Genomic DNA, 22,752 nt, shown 5'->3' with positions numbered 1-22,752 from the left:
AGTTTCTGTGCTTTATCAAAAAGTAGGTAATGGACTTTTTCAACACGATTATTTTACCTTCGTAGGTACACCTTTAAAAAGTAGTCCATCACAGAGAGGGAGAGCTGTATCAGCCGACGAATTTCCTCCTCCAGAAGGCTGCAATAGTCCTCATTGTTTCTCATTCTCTCTCCTCCCGGTGTCTCCATTTTCCTTAGCCTATATTTCCAAACTTCTTCGTATCTTCCACCCCACATCTCTCTCTCTCTCTCTCTCTCTCTCTCTCTCTCTCTCTCACTCTCGACTCCCCCGCGGGCAGAGCGAGAGAGAACTCAGCCACGCCTTGGCTTTCGACGTGCCGCGCGCTGTCCCAGCTATATACACACAGGGTCTCGAGACTTTGGAGGATGACGGCGTCTCTCTGGAGAGACTTTCCTCCTCCTCCTCCTCCTACAACCGATCGATTATGCCGTTCCAAGCTCTCTCGCGACGAAAGCTCTGCGCGCGAAAGTGCATATCCCGGCGAATTTAGAGTAGATCGGTTAGTGTGGCACACGCGAGAAAAGTAGCTACGTGTGCAGTCGTCTGTGTGTAACAGTTTCGCGCGGCGCGATCGTATAATGCGGTTGTAAAGCTTTTACGGCACACGTCTTTACATCTCACTCGAAAGCGAAGCGAGAGGGTCGAGACTTGTCGATCGATGCGTCTTCTCTCTTTGCGTTTCGCGGGTATATTGCACTGATTCTTCTCCTTTTTTGCAGTTTGTATATAGCTGCGTGTTTGTTCGACTCGCGTGTGTTTGCTCTCTCGGGGGGGAGAGAGGAAATGTGCGGTCGGTCTTTGGGGGGAAGCGATTATCCACTTACACGATTGACTGAACCGCGAACGAGATTTTATTGCTGCGTGCGGTCGCGGAAATATGTGCGCCTTTGTAAAGTTTTCACGAGGGCTCGTTAAAATACCGCGAGATTCTCCATCGATCGGCTTTGGTTTTGAAACTATTTTCCACAGCGAAGCCATAACCGACAGTTTCGATGATTAAGTTCGCTGATGTTTCATGGGAGTGATGTATATAGACAGTTTCGTTCACCATCATTTGTTCACTTGTGGGTACCACATTGAATGTATTACACGACTCGCTGAAAGTTATCTTCCCGATTAATCCAATATGCCCGTACCCTGCAACTTTTCCCGCGACTTCTTCTTCTTCTTGCGGAGAGCTAAAAACTTTCCCATCGAAAAAATCTAATTTTCATCGATGCCTTTTCAAAAGTCATTTCAAACTTCGTTCCATCTTCGCCGTGTCTCATACAAACTTTTCATACGCGAGTATATATAAGTAAGTTTCCCGCATATATAGTACACGCTATAGCTCCGCTGCACTCAATTTCGAAAAGCGAACCGATACCTCATCAGAGAGAGCCCTAATGATCGTCGATACTCCCCATCAGCGTCTAGCCATTAACGCCGTAATCACCTCTGCTTTCCTTGCGCAACGATATTTTTATCAGCAACGCAGCAGTGTGGCATCGTGCAGTCGACGGGGGGTAATTTTAAAAATTATCACCCAGAGACAGAGCAATCAGTCAAACGTGTCATTTCATCCACGGATCGATGTCTTCCAGCGGCTGTAATTTAACGCCGATGAACTTGAAACACGAAACGCCGCTGCTGCAGTAGCCTATGCAAGAAATACGCGCGCGCGTTAACGAGATCCTCTACTCGCGGATGTACGTCGGTAATCACGTGGAATTTTTTTGATTAAAACTAGTTTTTCCATTTTTTGTTCCAATCCGACGCTCCTGTTTTTGTTTTCAATTTCCAGCGCTAGTGCGTGCGCGCAAGCTCACCGCACGCGCGGGTCGGCTAAAGCCAATAATAAAATAGATTAAATTTTCTGTGCTTCGTTTTATACGCGTATACGTATCCTCCATAAACTTGATACGAGATAGAATCCGGCTCTCTGTTATACTATCGAATCTTAATCCCGCAGTTCTGCTATACGTGTCTTTCCGGTACTTAATATATATGACTCGAGGGATAGAGTGAGAAGACTATATGAAAATTACAATGGCGAAAATTGGAACTATACACGCGCGATTAATTAAAGCCTCTCTCTCTCTCTCTCGTAGAGCCGGAAACTTGGCGAAACTTAGTACGAGAAGCAGGTTGCGCGACGGGAAGGTTGTAAGATGAATTTCGAGCGAGAGAACGTTTATGCATGGCTCTCGCGTGTCTCGACGCATTTCCGGATTGAATTAGAGGGCAATAATGCCGCGTGCGTTTATTATTAATTCCATGTGTGCAGTGTATGCGTCGCGAGGAATCGGTTCGCGAATATACAGGAGAGAGGGAAGCTGCAGTATAGTCGGCGCGAAATTGAATTTCGCGGGGAATTCCGATGATTTATGGTTTTTCGGATTTACGAGGCTCGTTTAGCGTAACTACTGTAGTGAGAGAGAGAGAGAGACACGAGTGCGAATTCTGGAGGTTCCGCATTCAACGCTGCGCTTTTGTTCCGTTTGTTAATATGAAGGTTTGTCTTTGATATCGGGTCGTTTGAAAATGGATTCGAACCTTTCATCAATCAAAGCAGCTATACAGAACGTTTAAATTTCGCTCTTATTCCCCCAATATTCACCAGTCGATGCTCCTCCTCCCTCACCTTCTTTTCCGCCATCATTCCAGACATAACCAAAGAGCGAATATCTCGCATCCATTGAATCGCGCATCTCTTTGGTCCCACGCAAAAGAGTCTCGCTCCGGAATTCAGCAGCAGTACATCTTGCGTATACGTATAAACTCGCTGCTGCTTGCGGCTGAGGCCAGCATTCGTCATACGAGTTGGTTCCTCGAGTGTTCCGCAGAAGAGGCAAACCATCGACATCCTCGATTTCTCTCTGTCGGCTCTTCGGCGCAAGCTCGGGAGGTAGATGCATTCGTTGTGTGCATACCCGAGACTAGGTACAATCGAGGTCGTCGGTTTTTGTTGGGCGATTTTCGAGGAATTCGGGGGAGAAGGTATAGCTTTGAAGAGGCAATTAAATTTTGATCTCCGAAATCTTTTCGACTGAAGTAAATACGTTTGAAAATGCGCGCTTCAAAGCTGCGATTCTGGCTTTGGGATGAAAATTCGAATATTTTTTTGGAATATCCAGAGCTTGTGTTGGTATTATTTCTCGTGCCGAGTTTGTTGCGCAGAAAAGTTATGAATTGGACGGATGGACGAAGGCCGAATGATTAAAAAGTTATCTCTCTTGTTTTCGCGCAAAAATACCGAACAAAAGCTCGAAACATTGAAAATAGCGCGCGTCGGTTTGAAAAAATTACTAATTGAGCAAGCATTTCGCAAGCTTTTTGCAACGATGTCGCAATAGTAACGCATAACATTAGCCGTTAAACTGAAACGGCTCCGAAAAAAAGGTCGAGAGGCGCGTCCTTCCACGAAAATCTCATTGTCCCTCTTAATAACCTCATTATCCGCTTTCGCTGTTGCATCGCGCGCTCGTAAAACCCTAGTTAAGCAGAAGCGAAGTAATTGAAAAATTGTGGAAAAAAAGAACAGAGAATAGAATATAAGGTGGCCAAGCGCTTGGAGAAGAAATTACTATCAGGCGGGTTATTAAAATCTCGAGAGAGGATGAGCGAGGGAGAAAGTGTGTCTCGATTAATTTCCCATGCTTTGCGCGCGGCCCGAGTGAGGCCCGATAAAAGCTTTCCACTTATTCTGCTTCGCGCGCAGCTCCTGTTTTTACCTGTGACAGATCAATCGATCGCGAGGCTCTTCTGTATTCTCCTCTCGGTTTTTAAGCTATATGCTTCGTTGAATTTTTTATCTTCGGACAAGCCGATTCGAAATAAATCGAAACTCTGTGAATATCCAGTATACAAGAGTCGATAGCTTTTCTAATCAACAGTCAACGAGAGAAAACAAGGCAGAGTCAGCAACAAAAGCTCGTATACAACTCGTATAGAACTCGTTACCGAACAATCCCTCTATATCTCTCTGCCGAATCCTCAAAGGGACCCTCATCCAAAACTTTTCAGACACCACACACACACACACGCGCGCGCATCATGTATACAGTCGGCAACTCTTCCGCTCTGTTCTACTATTCTCGCGACGACGTTGGAAGCGGATGTAACGGAACGCGCGAGTTTAATGCCGCCGGAGATTATCCCGCGAGCCGACATTTATAGCAGGCCATTGGAGGAGAGATCACGCGCACGAGATACAAGTGCCGCTGCCGCTTCTCGCCGCGCCTATGGGTTATTGACACTGCAGGTCTGCATTTACATGTCTGCCTTTGTGCAAGAGGCTTCTTCTTCGTCGATGTTGTCTTCTTTCTCTTCTTGATACGACGTGGAACGGATATTTCGCGTCGATGTGCAGTGCATAGGTCCAGTATTTTGTAAAATTCTGAGCGTATAGTCCTGTGAATTTCTGCAAGATTGGATCACTGCTCGGAAAAAAAATGTGTAACAGATTGAATTACAAATTAAACGGAGTGTAATCAGCGTAAATTTCATCCGACTTGATAAATTGTCCTTCGCCCTCGGCGTCACATCAATTACGTCTCGGCTGGAAATGCCGGAAAGGCTTTTAGGTTACATTAGAGAATACTTAATACCGATCAGTTACACAGCTACGGATTGAGCTGGACTCTGTCGTCTGTTGCGTATCATATACGTGTACCAAAAAAATATCAGCGTGCGAAAACCGGTTCGATGCTACCTGCACTTTCCCAAAGCACTTGCACAACACGATATCACCATGTGCACCATAATTCACGAAATAAAAATAACGTTCGTAAAATCAGCATTAAACATCCATCAAATGCCACATCATAGACGTGCTCAAAGCCAAGAAACTCAAAAAGAAAACGCAAGCAGAGGCGAGAGTTATAGGTCAGACACACGTGAGAGACGTAGAAGGAAGCATTAGACTTTATCAAGACTTGCAGCAGCGTATGCACTTCACGGAGATGATGGGAAGAGGCTCTGCTCCAATTTCCAAGACGATTATGAATTTATACCAGAGGCGCCGTTAGGAGGACGCCTGGACAATCAATTTTCTATGAGAAGAGGATAGGAGCTGGCTTATTGGGATGAGAGAGGAGTGCGCTCACTGGATAGGAATTTTTGTGCCAGCCGTATAAGCTGTTAGTCAGTTTTCGGGATATACGCTTTGAAGTCAACAGTCACGCGGATGGCATGCAACGATTTTTTTTTTTTAAATACTACTAATTTCAAGCAAACCTCGCAGTGTACAGCTGTAGATCTCGGGTTATCTGGCTTTTTCAATGTAAACTATTGATCAGCTCTCCGTGAAAGACTCGATTGTACAATGTTTTGCAATCGCGGTCAGCAAGCAGCGCTGGAAATGTCATCCGATATTTATATTTGCATTATTCGCAGTTTCCATTTATACTTAGCACTGATGTAATGGACACACGATGTCGCGCGCGAGCTACTTCGCCGTAATCCCTCTTTATCGGAGGCTTTTTTCTCGCTCTCGTATCAGACAAGCGGAGAGAGCATTTCTCGATTGACAGCCATCTCACAGACACTCACTCGTGAGAGGAAGAGTGTATTGATGCTAATTGAACGACTGGTGACATAACGCACAATTGCACCGCGAGAAACGAGTATACTACGCTAACTGCTCGCTGATACTCATACTCACTCGACGCGAAGCGTGTATAATGGGCTCTCAATTAGCACTTTCTCGTGACGGACAAAGAGGTTATCTTCACTTGCAGTGTCGTCGTGCAAACACACGCGCGAGCAGACGAAGATGATTTACTGCTGTATAGCAAAGCAAACGTTCATCGAATAGTACGCGTGTAAAGTATTCGGCGACAAACCATCGTGTCTCTCGTTTGAGAGAAAAAAAGTGTAGAGAGAGATAATAAACTCTCGGGATCCGCCTGGGGAAAGGGAGCATACGGCTCGGCGGTGACGCAACCGATATGATTTACGATCGAGATATGTAACGCCGAACACGTTTTCTTATCCGCTTGTGCTCTCTCTCTCTCTCTCCTGATGCAATCGGCCGCTCGTTGCATGCGCCTCTCCTATAAATACACGTGTGTGGGTCTGTCTGTATGGTACATATGCATACGCGTGTATCGAATCTTTGGGAAATATTGTCCTTCCTGATAAGCCTCCTTTGTTGGTCTCCTATAGGGGGAAAAGAGGAGCTTTGTGTTCCGCCTAGTCAGCGGATCGGGGTTACGTGATGCTGTCCTATTGCGGAGAGAGAGTTGAGGAGTTGTGACAATGCGCTTAGTGGAAGGGAGTGTAATTTGTATTTGAGATTCGTCATTGTACATTGGCCCAGACGAAGCATTGTTTAAAATATGTTCGGTGCATCCACGGGTCAAAGGCTATCTACGAGATTCCATGATAACACCGATGATGACTGCGTGAGGTGTAACGTTAAAGCGATGACCTACATCCCGACGAGCAAAGTAGACTGCATTTAGCTCAGCTCCGATGAAGCTCGCGCGTCACATAACTCGATCAGTTCGGGCGCCAAATTACTAAATTGCCACTCGAGCGCTGCGCGGCTCATTTTATTACCTTCGCATGCAGCGCGCGCGAGCTCTCGGCCGAGGCAATGATTTTTACCAGATATGGGGACCCACAATGTCGGGACTATGAGCCTTGCATTATGCGCAGGCTATGCATAGAGTGAAAGTCGGCTGTTGTGCGCGAGCTTTAATGATAACCTGGCCGATGGCTAATAAGTCTAGGCGAGTAATTGCCGAGGTTTCTTGTCGGGCGTTGGTTTTTTCTCTTGGATTTTTAATGCCTGGGCTTTGGTGTTGCAAATTGGCCGCTGTCTTTTGATAGGTATTTTCGCGTTGCAGTTCCTTTCATAAACATTCAAAGTACGAGCACTATAGAATTTGTAAATATTCGATTCGGGTGACATTAAATGAATGCGTAGACAGCAAGATAAGAATCTAGTTATAGCCAACGCCTAATTCAAAACTAAAGCAACCCAACTCGAATTTCACTCTAAAAACGTCCCCTCAATCACGCCATCACATAGACATCATCGTTCCTGTCATCCACCAATTCGACACCATCCTAATCAGTCAACCCCACGAAAGAGAACACGAGCCTCCCTCGATCCAACAAGCCTGGGTTGGGCAGCACCTCGTATACAGGACTAGAAAGAGACACACCCCTTGTGCTCATGCAAATCGAGTTAATACACTCTCCCGACAAGTGTGCTACGCGCGATAAGATAACGCTTCCCCCACAGCAGCGCTGCAGCCCACTAGGCACCACTTAATAATGCATTATACGCTGTGCCGACTTAATAAAAGCTGAAATGGCTAGCGATAGCGCTGCTTCACTGTGGGAAAGCCTGATTGGCAGGATTGAGACGAATTCCTCTCGAGAAGAAGGGGAAAAAATCGTCTTCTGTATAACAAATGTGCGTCTCGTCGGAGGACAGCTTGTACATACGAGAAAAAAAGCACGTTTTTCGAGTCCACCCTAACAAACTCGTGAGTCGAAGCCTAATGACCAACGTTTGTTTCGGAGAGAGAGAGAGAGAGAGAGAGAGAGAGAGAGAGAGAGTTATCCTCCTGGACTCTACCGTTTTACGTATGCGCGACGTGCACGTCTTTCCACGCGTATGTGTATACCTATAGATACACATTGCGAAGAGAAAGAGGATTTGTCGAAGCGTCAGTTTTCCGTCGCCATAACGGATACTCGGCTTTGCGGTGAAGATTCGCGTCGATTTGTTTTCGTTTATTTGACGTTTCAGCCGTGTGACGGCTTTTGGAATATTTGTTTGCGCTTACGTAATGGCTTTTTGCGGGAAACGCGCGTTATGTGCGGTTTTTTATTCCGCCGGGGTGATACATAGTTTCGAAACGAGTGCGGCGGGCTGGTGGTCAATAACAAACATAGTAAAAAATTATCGGGCTGCTTAGTCACGTATACACAATGTCCTCGTGAATCACGGGCGATAAAGCTTTTTTTTTATACCCGAAAAAAAGATAAGCTTACACTTACTCTCGTGTACGGAAATGGCCGTAATCTTTCTGTGTAATATTTCGTACACGTTACTATCGGCATAGCGCATAACAGCGGCATAAATTATCGGCTATCGAATCGACCCGAAACCTGTGTCTCTCTCCATCGTCGCTTCGCGAAAAATCACTCACTCGCCGTAAATGCGTTCGCAAAATTAACGTCTCGATAGTCTACTCCTATGAAAAATTAATAGCTCCGGGAATAGCTTATCTCTAATGAAATCATACTCTCCTCGCGTGTGCGATCGATCGCGCAAAAAAAGACGTCATTATCGCGCGAATAGCGAGTAAAAGAAAACAAGTGCCTTGATGACGCAGGGCAAATAATAGACTCTCCTCGACACAGGGTTCGCGAAAACGGCACTTCACCCCATTTTTTCGCTCACTTCGCTCGCGCTTTCTTCTCTTCCGCCTGACGATGCATTTCTCGAAAGAGCGCTTAAACGGCTCTGCGACGACCGATGGGAATGAAGAGAAAAAACAGAAAAAATTGAAGGTGTGTACTCTGCGGCGGAGAGATACGACTGTTTTTCAGCGCGGGGGAGGAAGGCTTTTTATGGGGAGAGAATTATTTCCGCCCGGCGAGTGTGTCCTTGCTGTAGAAGCGGTCTGCGGATTTTTTATTATTTTTCGTCGACAGGACTGAACACTATAAAATATCGTTTCCAAATAAACTCGACGCGAACCTATAAATAAACCCCTTGAAAAGGAGCACAACGAAGCCACACCCCAAAAATCCACCCACGCGTATCCTTCGCCATTTTCGTCAGTGCATAAACCGCAGCTGCGTTCTCACGGACTCGCGCATAATAATACACGGCGCGGATCGCTCAATGGAAAAGAGGCCGGCTGTGCTGCTGCGGCAGCGTGACCGAGCCGCGCGCGCTCATCTCTCTCGTGTGCTTTATTTTGCGCCAGAGAGACTCTCTATGCGATGCTGCAGTGTGCCGCTAAGGTTAACGTTCTGCGACGACGCTATGCGGCGACGACGGCTGGTTATTGCTGAGCACTGCTGACACGATGAAGAAGTGTGCCTCTGGGACTGGGAGGATGTGTGTCGTTTTTAGTTTTTGTCAGGGTGATGATGATGGTTGCTGTTGGGAATTTTTATAAAGGACTTTTTTTGGAATGGGGTCAAAGGTCGTCGTGATGCTTTTGTTCGCGTTGAACGTGCTATTGATTAAAGAGTATATTTATGTGCACTTTGGCTTCTTTTGAAGTTTATTATTAATCTGCTCTCGTTATAAGCCTGATACGAAAATAAGGTAACCCTTTTAGCATGACGTTTGTACGTGTAATGCGGCAAATCCTACATAAATCACACCTCAAAAAGGCAACGCACCACACCTCGCGGAAAATACCTCAGTGTCGACGATCGATCTATTTATTTACATCATCCCGCACCTATTTATAAAATCCCTTATCCCTTTTTTTACATCCACGGCTATACGCTCTCTCTCTCTCTCTCTCTCTCTCTCTCTCTCTCGACTCTACAGGTTTATCGTTCTCTCTCCCGTATTATTTTTTCGGCTCTTTTTCCGCTTCTCCCTCATCCGCGTGCGGTGACTATATATATATATATATATATATATATATATATATATATATATACACACACACACACACACACACACACACGCGCGCACACGCACACACCTACAGTGGAGGAAAATTTTTTCTCGGCGCACCTCCTCCTCTCATCGTTATACCGCATCCAGTTTCGCCTTGCAGCTTTTTTTTCCTCCCACGCCCACGGCAGCTCTTCGGCGCCAATTTTTAAAATTCAAATCGCGCGCGCTCTCTTTTTGTCCTCTTGTGCGACGATTGTTCCATTAGAATTCGAGGACGACTGCTGCTGCTGCTCTGGCTTGTGTAAAGCCTTATAGCCTTGTGATAAAGTTTATTATAGTCGAATTTATTTACGTCGCTCTTTAGTTTAAAGTCCAGTAATTACATTCAATGAAAATCGAATAAGCTTGAAAATTTATTAAAACAATGCGCGGGCGGCTGTGCAGAGAGAGTTGGCCGACGAAAATCGCGCTCGCGTGCATTGTTCGAACGCCCTCGAGCCTGAAAGCACAGTACGAGAGCCCGGGCAATTGATAACGCAATCGACATCCTCTCGCGCCTGAATCCGCCGTAAACAAAATAGTATATGCAAATAACTCAGCTTCCTCGAATGCAATCGCTGCACCCGAGTATCATATATTCGCAGAGTTAACTAATGTTACAACGTATAACTAGTCTTTGCTTACTAAGACAGTCGTATCAATTACTTTTTTTGTATCAAGTATCGCCGCGGCTAACCGGATTCCTAATCCTCGATGAAACGACTTCTGGAATAAAGGCCAGCCTCGACAATGGACCGATGCTGCGTGTGAGGGTGTAGCAGGCAAAAAGTCTGCGAATTATAAAAAATGGAACCGCGTTGTGCTCAGCGTTATGTGGAGAAAGGAATTTTTTCGACTTTTGTGGAGAGGGCAGAAGGACAATGGGACATTGTCGGCTCTGATTTGTTTGTAAGTGCAGCGCCCACGCGTCGTCTTTCAATTACGTGCAGTGTCGTTGTGACGAACGAGCCGGCGATCTTTCAATTGAAGGAATTGCGAGGGGGAGGGATTTTTTTGCGGATTGGACGATTGGCTGATTTCGTTCAGATAATACATGAACTGTAATTTAGAGAGCAAGAGTCCAGGTTGGTTAATTATTTCAGTATGTCTAGACTGATATAGCAGAGTTTTTTTGTTTTATCCAATAGATATCAATAGAGTCTGTGTCAAAGCAAAAATCAAAAAAACTGAACCACCGAATCTCAATCTCAAAAGGCAACACTTTCCCACGAATAAATCAGCAAAGCGCACCGATCACAGCTTGACCCGAATGCCAGAGCCTGACCACCAGCGAGGAGGAAGACGCCGTCCACTGTATCGGCTTATACATCTCCCATCGACCAGTGCCCATACCTCAGCTATTGCAGAGCAGTATAGTAGTGTCCACGTCGTATAGCAGCAGACAACGTTCGGCACTCGACTACATCCACGTCGAGGCTAATCTATCCCGCAACTCGACTAACTGTCAAGTTTGTTCGATCGCGAGCAGCCTGTAGTTCCGGACAAATGACACGTTTGTACGGCAAGAGATATAGCCGGTCGATGTAGCGCCAGCCTTTGATGTCGGGCATCGGCCCTAATTTATACGCAGGAGGAGTTGGTCGTTCTAAAAAAATGATCGATTAAATGCTATGAAAGAATCATTACTATGCGGGCGATGTGCTGGGGTATTAAGTCGTTATCCGAATAACGAAAATATTAATCACCGGCAGACACAACGCAGTCTATTATTATTCCGTGTCGGCTCTGGCGAATATAATTTTAATCTTCATTACAGAGCCGTCGCGAAAAACGCAGCACTGGACACACACCGCCAGATTCAATTATACTCGGCTGACGTTCGTCAGTGTGTATGTATATGCATATGGCTCTGCTCTGCGGAACAAACGAGCGCTTAATTAATGAAATCCCCGTCAGCTGGTACGGCGGAAATTTCTTCCGCAAACGATTTTTTTTCGCAGGGGGTTGGTGATTAGTACAGTTCGTTGAGAGAGTTTTGATGACTATATGGTCGGGTGTCATATTATTGGAGAGACGTTAAGTGCTATAGAGTAAAAAGGGTTAGGTGTAAAAGTGATGGGATCAGTTTTTAAAAAAAGGGTCGTTCTAATCGAGTTCAACTATCGATTTTAGCTGAAAAAGCCTCTAGTTTGTGAAAAAGTGGCTATTAAAAAAGCCATTCACATCAACTAATTCAAAGGATCTTTACAAATACTGCATTAAGAAAAGCATAACAATACGAAATTTCTCCATTCTCTCAATAACCAAGCCCTCTCCCGCACAAAAACACACTTTTCCACCACAGCTTCGCAAGTTTATTCTACGACGACGACGAAAAGCCTTACGACCGCCACTACACTATACGTTCGTCTCTAATTAATTCCAGAGACCTTCTCCGTCGCGGCGACGACTGTTTGACTTCTTATTTACCCCCTGGCAGTTTGTAGTATACGTATATATAGTCGAGATTTTCATTAGCCTAATTGAGTCAGGACCGCTATTCTCTCTGTGTCTCTCCCCGGAAGAAGCAACTTTTCGCGACGTGAGGGGGATGTCTTATCGAGAGAAATGAGATGCGGGTATAATGGTGTAGTTTTCGTTCACTATATCTGCTGAGAGAGATAGTAGGGCATTTGTGCAATTTTTCATTCTATCAATTACTCGTACAATTTTTCTTCCCGGATTTGATACGAGAATATCTCTTCCCTGGAATAATAGAGCATACTCTGCTCATTTTATCAATTATAAAGGCTTTTGATTTATGAAGCTCGAACGATGTGTATAATAATGATTCGCTCGTAAAAATTTCCGACGAGATAATTTTCACGGCGTTTTAAACTCGAATTACGACGCAACTCTCGCTTCACTTACACAGACACACACACAAGGCGAGTCTTTGTCCTCGCGGTTCCTCTATCGGTTGTAATTCTTTCCACGCCTCCTGCGCATCTTCTCGTGTATAAATTTTATATCATCGACTACGACCTCGTCGTTTTTTAACGTCTGTACATAAAAATATCCGGAGTTCCTCGAGAGCAAGCGAAATTCCTCCTTCCGCAATTTCTCGTTATAAATTCCAGACTGCAAACTCGCGTGCTCAGCTTGCAACTATATCGTAGAAGCTATATGGTGGGGGTGAATTATTTTTATATACACACATAGAGAGAGAACGAGCACTTGAGGCACTTTTGTTCAGCTGTGTGTGCATCGCAGCAGCGCGCGTTAGGATGATGTCGGATCAACAATGGCTCTTTGTTCTTTCTCTTTCTGTGAGCTGCTGCGGCAGCGGCGGCGCTTCTCGGAAAAATGCGCATCAATCCCAGGCGCTTTAGCTGAATCGTTATGAACAATTGGCTGTGTGTGTATATAATTCTTTAAAAAAGAACCATTCGCGTACGTGGATCGACCGTTGGGAAATTGTGGATTTTTGCACTCGTAATTCCGATGAGACGTGCATGTGCAAGTGAGTATTACGCAGAGGATGTTCGCACCTTGAATGTCAATAAGTTAAATTGTTCGATAATTTATTGTGCATTGCGCACGCGACTAGCGCACGTGCAGCCGTTTACGCGCTTGTCTCTCCCCTCGGTACTGTTTCATCGTTGCCTCCGACTCGCAACGATCTAATTATCGCAAACTGTTATATAACGTAAATAAATATTGTCGCGTGTATTTATACCTCGATTCAATTCGGCAGTATCGTTAATCGAACTGTTTTATTGAATGGGCGGTCGTAACAATGACACAATCGAATTGCTTCTATGCCGTTAGCATTTAATTATATAGGATGTAATAAAATAAGCATAATAATGGTTTGTTGTAATGTGTAATATTTTCGTTTGTTGCAGAAGTTATAGCATGTCTTGACAAGTAAGGAGGCTCTTTTGCACCGGTTGATCATTTGGCAGCCATTAAGGTCAAACCAAAATGGCGGTCGGTCAGCAGCCTCCGGAGCAATACACGGTGCCGCAGCTCGCGAGGATCTTCCACCAGTTTCCCCACGTCAATGTTTCTATGCACAAAATTAACAACACCTTCAACCCGACGTCGCCTGTTTATGGGGAGGTGAGTCTAACGTACTATTTATCTGTTTGAAATCTATTTGAAAAACGTTTTATTTCGCAATTAAAAATGCAGAGCGTATATAGCCGTTAAATTTATTGCTCAACGTCGGCAGTCACGCGGTTAATTGCCAAGTCGTTTTTCTATCGGAAAAATACGAGTCCTTGGTTTGCAAGCGTCTATTGATAGCTTCGAGTAAAAAATTTACAAACGCTTCTGCCGCGTCGGGAAAAACTCGATATTCCGTGCACTTTATTTCCGAACTAAACGCAATCAATTGAAAAGTAAACCGATATTCAATAGAGCGTATACGTTTATTTAGTTTATTTAGACATTTATTCACAGTACTTTTACGTCACAAAATAAAATTATAAAAACTACTCGCTCGTCTCTAGCAAAGCTTCCGACGCATCGTTATCTGGATTAAAAGGATCCTCGGGATATACATATTAAACGATAACGCGAAGCGTAAAAGTCACCACTTGGTTTTTAATTCTCAAAGCACATCCACTTCCGCGCGCGCGCTCGTGTGCTTATTACGAAAATCGCCGAGGCGCAGAAAATTAACGAGTCGAATCAATTATTCAATTTTAATTTCTCTCCTCCCCCAGTTCATTTCGCGACTTTGATTAATAAACTGGCACATTCCTAGAAGTTGAAGTGCGCGCGCGCAGCCGACTAATGGACGGCCATCTGCGATTGGCGGTCGAGAGCTAGACCCTTTTGGCGGAGAATAAAAGAGAATTTCCCATGAAAAATCGCCGCTTTTCAAGGAAACGCGAAATTGCCCTCGATAAAATTACGTCTCCTTCGCGAAGAGAAAAAAAATGATGATACATTATTTTCGCATGCAAAATCAGAGTCTGCGATTCTTCATCCGCCCTTTTGGCATAACGGCTAAATCCGCTTTAATCTCGCATTTCTCCCTCCGGAAAGTTAAAACGCGCTGAAATTCTCTCTCTCTCTCTCTCTCTCTCTCTCTGTACGTTTACATACACGTATACGCACCGCGAAAGCTGGAACAATGCACAAAGACATGCCGCTGGAGAGAGAGAGAGAGAGAGAGAGAGAGAGAGAGAGAGATTCGTCTGCTGCATTTTCCGCGCGCTTGCGCTTCTATCTTCTTGTCTTATCCTGCTGCATTTTGTCTGCTGCGTTGGTCTTTTTTTTAGGTTTGATGCGCTTCTTAGTCGCGTGTGGCGGTGGTTGGGTGAGTTTACTACGTGGAATAACATCAGAGAGTTGATACAGGAATTGGATTTTCTACGAGGTGGGACAGGACGCGTGAACGTGGGTGTCTGATTTGTTTTATTCGCTGTGTAATATTGGAAAGATTGCGCGTATCACTGACTTACAAAGAACATACGGCCCAGTCAAGAGCTCTCTGCCAAAAGGCGATTCATGCATTTCCGATACGCGCTGCACCGCGAGAGAATTCCCAATACATAGGCTTCTCTGCCAAATCCGGAATTAAAAGGAGAGAAATGATGGATTAGAGCAATTCTTGGCAGACACACAGAAAATTCCAACTATGCAAATTGAATTTCAAAAATCCATTCATCAAGCCGTAACGACGACTACGACTCTATTTTGAACTTCACCTTCGCCGTTCGCGGTTTTAAGTGCATTCCGTCGCCGACGCGGTCTAATCTCTTGATCTCATTTGCTGATTGTTCGCGCCGCTCTCTGCGCTGCTTCCTCTATCCCACGCCTCTGTCGTATACGCCTGTGTATATCTGTATACATGTATACTGCACCCTTTAATTTTCCGCTGATCGCTTTATGCACACCAGCTCCTCAGGACTCTGCAGGAATCGTTTGGGGAGAAAGAATAATTTTCCCTGGAATCATCAGGAGGAGTTAATTACCGGTGGAAAAATTATATGGCTTTATTTTTACGGAGTCGAGAGGGAATGAGGTCGGCGCTAATTGGAGCGAGGAGGAGTTTGAATTCTGGAAGGCGATTTTATAATATTGTAAATTGGTTATGTTAAAAGCACAATAATTTACTATTATTACAAGCTTGAAATTCGGATCAATCATCGCATAAATCAGCCCACCTCAGCAAAGCCCCGATATCTTGGCAAAGCAAAAATCGAAAAGTCAATTTCAATTACGCCCCAAACATTATTTTCCAGTGCGTCGCCTCGCGTCTCGTTCGACGTCGTCGTCGCGTGCGTCCCGTAGGGGCTCTGAAAAGCCTTTCGCAAAGGAGCCACTTGGGACACGACGACGTCGCGCGTGTTTTTTTTTCACCCTGATGTATACGAATAATTGATCCAGCAGCCATTGAAAAGTTGTCGCAATGGCTGCAGAGACTTCTTTCTTTTTATCTCGAAGAATCGCGCGTTTTTCGAAGCGAGAGCTGAGTTTGGGGAATTATTTATTGTTGGACTTTTATACTGTTGGTTATATTTCGAGCGCGAGTATAACGAATTTCTATGGAGTTAATGAGATTCCGCCTGGCTTCTGATTTATCAAAATATCGCAGTCGAATGTTATTTTGAAAGTTAATTACGGGCTTTGCGCGGCGCGAGCTAGAGTTAATTATGGTTTCTGCTATTGGCTCTTTGATTTAAAGAAAATCAGGTTGTCGCAACCATTTCCCCCTTTTTCCTGCGCGTATAATCGAATATAGAGCAGAGATGCAGTTGTGCGCCTCGATCGATCGAGGCATGACCCGAAGTTGAGATATAGTGAACCGGTATGTCGAGTATTATTTATAAACTCACACTGTACGTCGCGAACGAGAGTATAAGGAAAAGTCTGCGAAAATCATCGATACATTAAAAACAATCTCGAGAACTTTTCCAAAGGCAACCTGCCAATAAACTAAAGCACCCTGCTCATATCCAACCGTCATCCCCAGTGGGTTCGCTCGAAAAAAAAGCTACAAAGAGCATTAGAAGCAGCAACGAAGGACGTCCAATCGCAGCATGTGCAAAAGCGAGTCGATATTTTCTCCGCGGAGGACTGTACATACACCCGGAAACTCTCTCTCTCTCTCTCGTGTATCGCTCGGCGCGTCAAGAGTCATTTCCACTAGGCTTCCTCCTTTGCCTCTGCCTCTTATCCGGCCTGTCTATGACGGTTTTCTTCTTCTCGTGCGCTCAGCGCTTGGCTGGTTATTAGAGGAAGTTTGTAAGCTGATTCGGTTCTCTTTGAGACGACGACTGCAACGGAGAGAGAGAGAGAGAGAGAAAAGTTCGGGTAATGAGTTACGCTAATGAGGAGGTTGATATATTAATATCGTAGGTTTCTTGTGAAAACATTGCAAATTTCTGATAAGCTTTGAGAAGAACTTCGAAGACTCCAAGGAATTCAAGACGCGTTATCCTTATACACGTACTTTTATTTCGACTGATATCAAAGTAACAGCAACAACAATCTTTTCTCAAAGGATTCGAAATACCCCCTCGAAATACTTCCCTCCCTACATCCTCCTATTACCGACTTCCTCTCATTCCTCGGATATCAAACGAAAAGTAGCAGCATCGACTGCAGAGAGCAATAACGAGTCCACACCTATACATAACGCGCCAAAAGCTGGCGACGAAAATTCCCAAGTCGTCCTCCTTTATCTCCCTCTCTCTCTCTCTCTCTCTCTGCGCTTTTTGTCGCGAAAGAAAAGAAAAGAAGAATAAAAAGTACAGAAGAAAGAATTGGCTTCTTCGACTACGACGATATCCCGCTTCGTGTAACTTTTCGCGCTACTCGATATATACCCCGTACTTCTTCCTATCTAAAAGTTGCTCGAGTAAGACGGGGACTTCTTTATTGCCGGCCGGCGCGAAATGGATGTAAATGCCGAACTATCTGCATAGATTTAAATTGTCGAGTACGTTTTTAAGGAGAGAAAGAGAATAAGGGCGAGTAATTGCGCGAAAGATAGGAGAGTTGGGCTGGTAGTTCGGAAGATCGATGGATCCTCGCGGTTACTTACGACTGAATAGCCAATGTTTGTCTTCGAGGAGAGGATGTGGAAGCTACTCTCGTTTCTTGATTGTAATTAATTCGGAACGATCGCTCGTTATGATATTAGAGAGACAGAGGCTGTTGTGGGGACGATATTTCGTTTGCAGTCGTTGTATGTATGGGAGGAAATGAAGCAATCGAGATTAATTAGAGACGTAATTGTGCCGCTTGAATATTTCATTAGAAACTGGACCGTTGCTGATGCGCGACGGAAATGGATGTAAACAATCGTGTTAATTCAAAGAAACAATTATAAGCACTTGGACTAACCGCAATTCTTAATATATATTTTCAGAGCCTCGGAATCCTGGGCAGTGTACCGGCGGCTCTGCTGATCCTGACGCTGCTGGTGCTCCTGGTGTACCTGGTGACGCGTTGCTGCGACCGTAAGCCCCGGCACCGGCGCTCGATAGCTCTGCTGAAATGCTGCCTGGCGATTCTGGCCATCCTCTGCTGTTGCGCCGTCGCCGTCGGCCTCTACGGCAACGACGACGTCCACAACGGCCTCGTCCAGCTCATCGCGGCCGCCAAGAACATCGACGGCTCCATCATGGCTGTGAGGAACCAGGTGAGGACCTATATTGATATATATGTCGTATTTGCATATTCAATACGAGGCGCTGTCTTGTGAAGTCGGAGAGGAAATTTAGTGCATTTTTTTTTGTTTATCTTCAATTTTGCAACGCATCAATAATTCAATCGAACCGCCGAGACATAAATCTCTCCCACGAAGTTCCGCACAAAATAAACATCGCATTAAAATATTTAATCGGGCTATCGCCACCTTTTATCCCTTTTCCCTCCCATCCTCGTAAATATCCGAACCCCCGGCGATATTGTCGGTACACTATACCCTCAGGAGCAGCAGCAGCCAACGCCTCCATTATGAAGTACCCAACTCTCGAGGCTCATGTGCTTGCATCTCGATGCTCGTTGCATTTTGCACATCAAGAACAGACGCCGCCGTGCATATATACCTATACATACAAGTCTCTCTGCGTCCTACATCCCAACGCGCTCTCGACTCTCCCCGCGAGATGGAAAAATTCATAAGCCGTTTGACGGACGCAAAAACACGCGCGCGAGGTGCCTGATAAATTCCCGTTTGTGCACGGACACTTGGCGAGTATTATGTTATAGATATATGCCGTGTATAGATGCAAGGCATATAACTAGAAAGTTAAAGATGCAAGGCTCAATTCTGCTGCGGAGAGGAGAGGGTCAAGCGTAAATTCGTTATCGCGCTCTTGATTAAGCCCACGTACGCCTTCCTGAATATTCAGACCGAGAGCGAGATGGTCGTGTAATTCGGTTAAAGTATTAATCCGTTGTGTGTCGTCGTATATATAGCGGCTCGTTAATTTCCGCGCACGACTGACGGCCTAATTGAAATCGATCTCGCTGCTGTCGCGGTTTGAAAATTTCAGTCCCATCGCTGATCGCCAAGATTCGTTGACCCGCTTCTGCCTCCAAGAGCAATTAACTTCTTTCGCGCGCGCGCGTGTGTGTGTGTGTGTGTACGTGTGTAAAATTGGAAAATTATTTAACCGAGTGAAATGCCTTCTTGCAGACCGACACGATAAACCAGACGCTGACCCGTAAAGTCAGCGAGGACCTGCTGGCACTGAAGGACCTCCTCGACGCTCCGGTCACCAACAAGACCATCTTGGGCATGGCCTACCACGTGTACGACCTTATCAAGTTCAACGAGAGCATCGTAGTGAACCGTACCAACGACATCCGCAGGCCGCTCGGCATATCTCTGGCACCGGCTATCGAGCTCGTCGAGAAGATCGAGCTTTACAGGTGGCCCGTCACCATGGCTGTGCTCAGCGCACTTCTCATCCTCTGCGTGGTCCTGCTGGTCGGCGTCGCGCGACACTCCAGATGCGCCCTCATCACGTTAGTATTATATATGTTTTCTGGCTCGCTGTATTCGACGAATTAAAGAGAGAGAAAAAATGTTGCTTGAAGTATACCTAATCCAGGCGCAGCCATGCTTTTGAGAGGGCTTCCCTTTGAAGCGCGCTTCAAGTGGATTTTACTTTTAGCTACCGTTCGAGATTATCCCTCTCCTTTTCGCTTCGAGAGGTTCGCTCGCGCGAGTGTACGATAAATACACGGGAGAGAGAGAGAGAGAGGCTCGAGTTTTATACGCTTTAGCTTCGTAGACGAAACTTCCTAGAAGGCGTTTGTAAAAGTTTGTGTTTTCTTTCAGGTTCTCCGTGTTCGGCCTATTCGCGGTGATAACCTCGTGGCTGATGGCCTCGATATACCTGGCTGGCTCGGTTGCTCTGGGCGACCTGTGCGTCGCACCGGACGAGTACATCAGCAGAGCCGCGCCGTCGCCCCTGGCCGCCGAAGTTTTCTCGTATTACACGCACTGCGAGAACGCGCGCACCAATCCGTTCACCCAGAAGCTTCTCATCGCCAAGCAGTCGGTCGACAACATGAGGCGGAACCTCGAAGACATGAAGCGGCTCGCCTTCATGCTCATCAATCCTCAACAGCTTCAGCCGAGATTCAGTAGTCTGCTCAACGACATCATCTTCGTCGACAACAAGCTCACCAGTCTCACGACCTTCCTCGACTGTAAACCGCTGCACAAGCAGTACGTTCACGCGGCTAAGAGTCTCTGCCACTTTGGATTGTGAGTATTTTTAGTATAGTATATCGACTCTTTTCGCGGTATGTTTATTTTACCTTCGTCTAATTAAGCCAGAGCTTAATTAATCTTCTCTTAATGAAACTTTGATAACTATCTTAATAAGCCGGTATTCATAAATGTAAGCAAAATGAATGGACGAAACTGGTGGGAAAGTTTGTAAGGAACGCAATTAATATCTTTAGCGTCAAGTGTACGAGTATAAAATATACTTGCAAGGTTTGATTTTAATAAAGCAAACGTCAAGTTATAATTACGATGCACTCTCGACAGGTTCGGACTGACCCTGATGCTTTTGGCGAGCGTGGCGTCCGGTTTCCTCTTCACCGTTCTCGTCTGGGTTGACTCTCACACGTGGATTTACATCAGAAAACGGTGAGTCTCCTTTAAACACTTTTTAATCTCTGTATATCAAGTAAGGTTCATACTAACTTGCTTTCAAATGTGCTGTTTGCAGAAACGACTATCACCAGGTGAACGAGCAGGACCCCTACCTGCCGCCGTCGGCGGCCTCACAGGCGATAGCAGCGCGGACACTCCGAGGCCAAGGGTCGTACCCGCCTACAGCCCCTCCTCTTAATCCAAATGCTCATGGCAACCATACTATTAAGCAGCCTCTATTGCTAACGCCGCCCCCGCCGTCTTACGCTACTGCTGTGACAGCCCGCGCACGTCAGATGCACGAGAGCATGTCCAAGTTTGTGCATGATTATTTTTTTCATCGCCCTAAGTTCTTATTATTTGCGTTTTCTAGTTTTTAGTTGAGATATTCTTGTTATACGTCTAGAGAACGGATTATTCAAGCTTATGCGTATTACTCGTGAGCAGTGTCTGAACTTTGACTATCGGTGTGCCTTTTTGGAAGTCACGCTTGATTAGTAGCGAGTTCCAAGACTGCTCGTGATAACGTAATTACAATTCTGCTAATATAAAACGAAGAGAGTTTAAATATATTAAGCTAATTAGATAGATTAAGCTAATTTAATAAGTTCCCGTTAATATAACATGCAAAGATAAAAGCTTAAAGTCATTAAACCTTCAATTTATTTGACTTCATTTTTAATAATAGTGATTATTTATAATTAAGACAGTTCTAACGCAGATATTCACAAATTACTTACAACTATTTGCTAAGCAACGACCGACAGGTTATAAGGTATTCAATTATTGAAGTTATTACCATTGGCTCAAACGTCAACTAATTGGTATAATTATTCGAGAAAATTACATGAATTAGTTCATTTTTATACATCGCTATGTATTTGATGTGTTTGTTAGATGGTCCTGAAGATGATTGTGTCGTTGTGAAACAAGTTTTGAAAATACGTTAACTTTCATTGGTAATGATGTTGTGATGTGTACTAACGATGGAGTAAAGTATTTTTGTACTAAATATTTAATATCTGATAATTTTGTTTTGATTTGCAAAATTTTTCAAATTCGCTGCAAATGTTACATTACTATGAGCGTTGTTGTATTATTTGCTTCGTTATATATTCAAATATTTATATTGTTGATAGTTTATAGCTTAAGAAATAGAACTTTATAATTAATCAACCTAGTGATTTTGAAAATCAATATCGACCGTTCTATTTCTTAAATTCATCAGTAGTGATGTACTCGTCTCGTTCAAAATCATTTCAATATTTTCTGTCAATGGTTCTGAGATTCATTTCATATGGATAGTACATATTAGTATGCTCGTTGTTATTTCAATACTTTTTCATATGACATTTATTAATTTTCGAATGGTCTGTAGGACCTATTTCTCTTTTATCAATGTTGTGGAGAATGTTGTTTATAAAGCAAAAAAAAAAACGTGTTTAGCAGACTGTCGTTTTTATTTAATTTACGCAAATTTTGTTTCACTAACGATCTGATGAACATTAACAAGCAGCTCTTTTTGTCCTCCTTTAGTTTATAGAGCATAATTACAAATATGATATCCGTGGTCAACGCTTTTTCTTGAAATAACCTTCGAGCAAAGGTTCTGTGCGATAAACCACTGAGATCATACAATTAATCACGTTTGATCAAACGTTAGATTCATGCGCTAAATAGGCTAAGCTAAATCTTTTAAGCCGTAAGCAAATCTAATAATCAGCCTCATTGTTAATTATGAAAAATATCTCTTTGCTTCCACAGAGGTGGGGGCCTTAACGGGAGCGGAATTGGGGATCACAAATCGAGTCAGCATAATCAGCAGACAAGCGGACGAGCTGACCATCGTGCCGGGCTCGGGGATCAGCCTGGCCAGTACGCGACTCTGAGCAAGCAGTGCAAGACCCTGGAGTCAAGTGATTTCTACTGAGGGCACGCCCCCTCGGGACCGGGTAAGGCTTCGATTGCAATATTGTGCCAGTTGGAAAATTGAATATTTTAACCGAAGTTTTGTTTTATT

At 44.6% G+C, this 22,752-nt stretch overlaps 1 protein-coding gene across 2 annotated transcripts in view; it reads left to right on the top strand.

Moving 5' to 3' along the window:
• LOC100123106 (protein tweety) overlaps positions 1-22,752 on the top strand; it is a 38,399-nt gene that overhangs the window by 12,489 nt on the left and 3,158 nt on the right. The window contains exons 2-8 of one of the 2 annotated variants that reach the window (XM_032598538.1): positions 13,498-13,714; positions 17,982-18,254; positions 19,257-19,588; positions 19,905-20,336; positions 20,625-20,726; positions 20,809-20,901; positions 22,497-22,684. In XM_032598538.1, coding sequence (XP_032454429.1) covers positions 13,577-13,714; positions 17,982-18,254; positions 19,257-19,588; positions 19,905-20,336; positions 20,625-20,726; positions 20,809-20,901; positions 22,497-22,662 — 1,536 coding nt within the window. In that variant the 5' untranslated portion in view covers positions 13,498-13,576 and the 3' untranslated portion in view covers positions 22,663-22,684. Of the gene's footprint in view, positions 1-13,497; positions 13,715-17,981; positions 18,255-19,256; positions 19,589-19,904; positions 20,337-20,624; positions 20,727-20,808; positions 21,049-22,496; positions 22,685-22,752 lie in introns of both variants that reach the window. The other variant, XM_032598537.1, reaches the window with a different exon arrangement.

The sequence above is a fragment of the Nasonia vitripennis genome, chromosome 3 (assembly GCF_009193385.2).
Source record: "Nasonia vitripennis strain AsymCx chromosome 3, Nvit_psr_1.1, whole genome shotgun sequence".
Taxonomy (NCBI): domain Eukaryota; kingdom Metazoa; phylum Arthropoda; class Insecta; order Hymenoptera; family Pteromalidae; genus Nasonia; species Nasonia vitripennis.
This window is presented reverse-complemented; position numbering and strand designations above follow the sequence as displayed.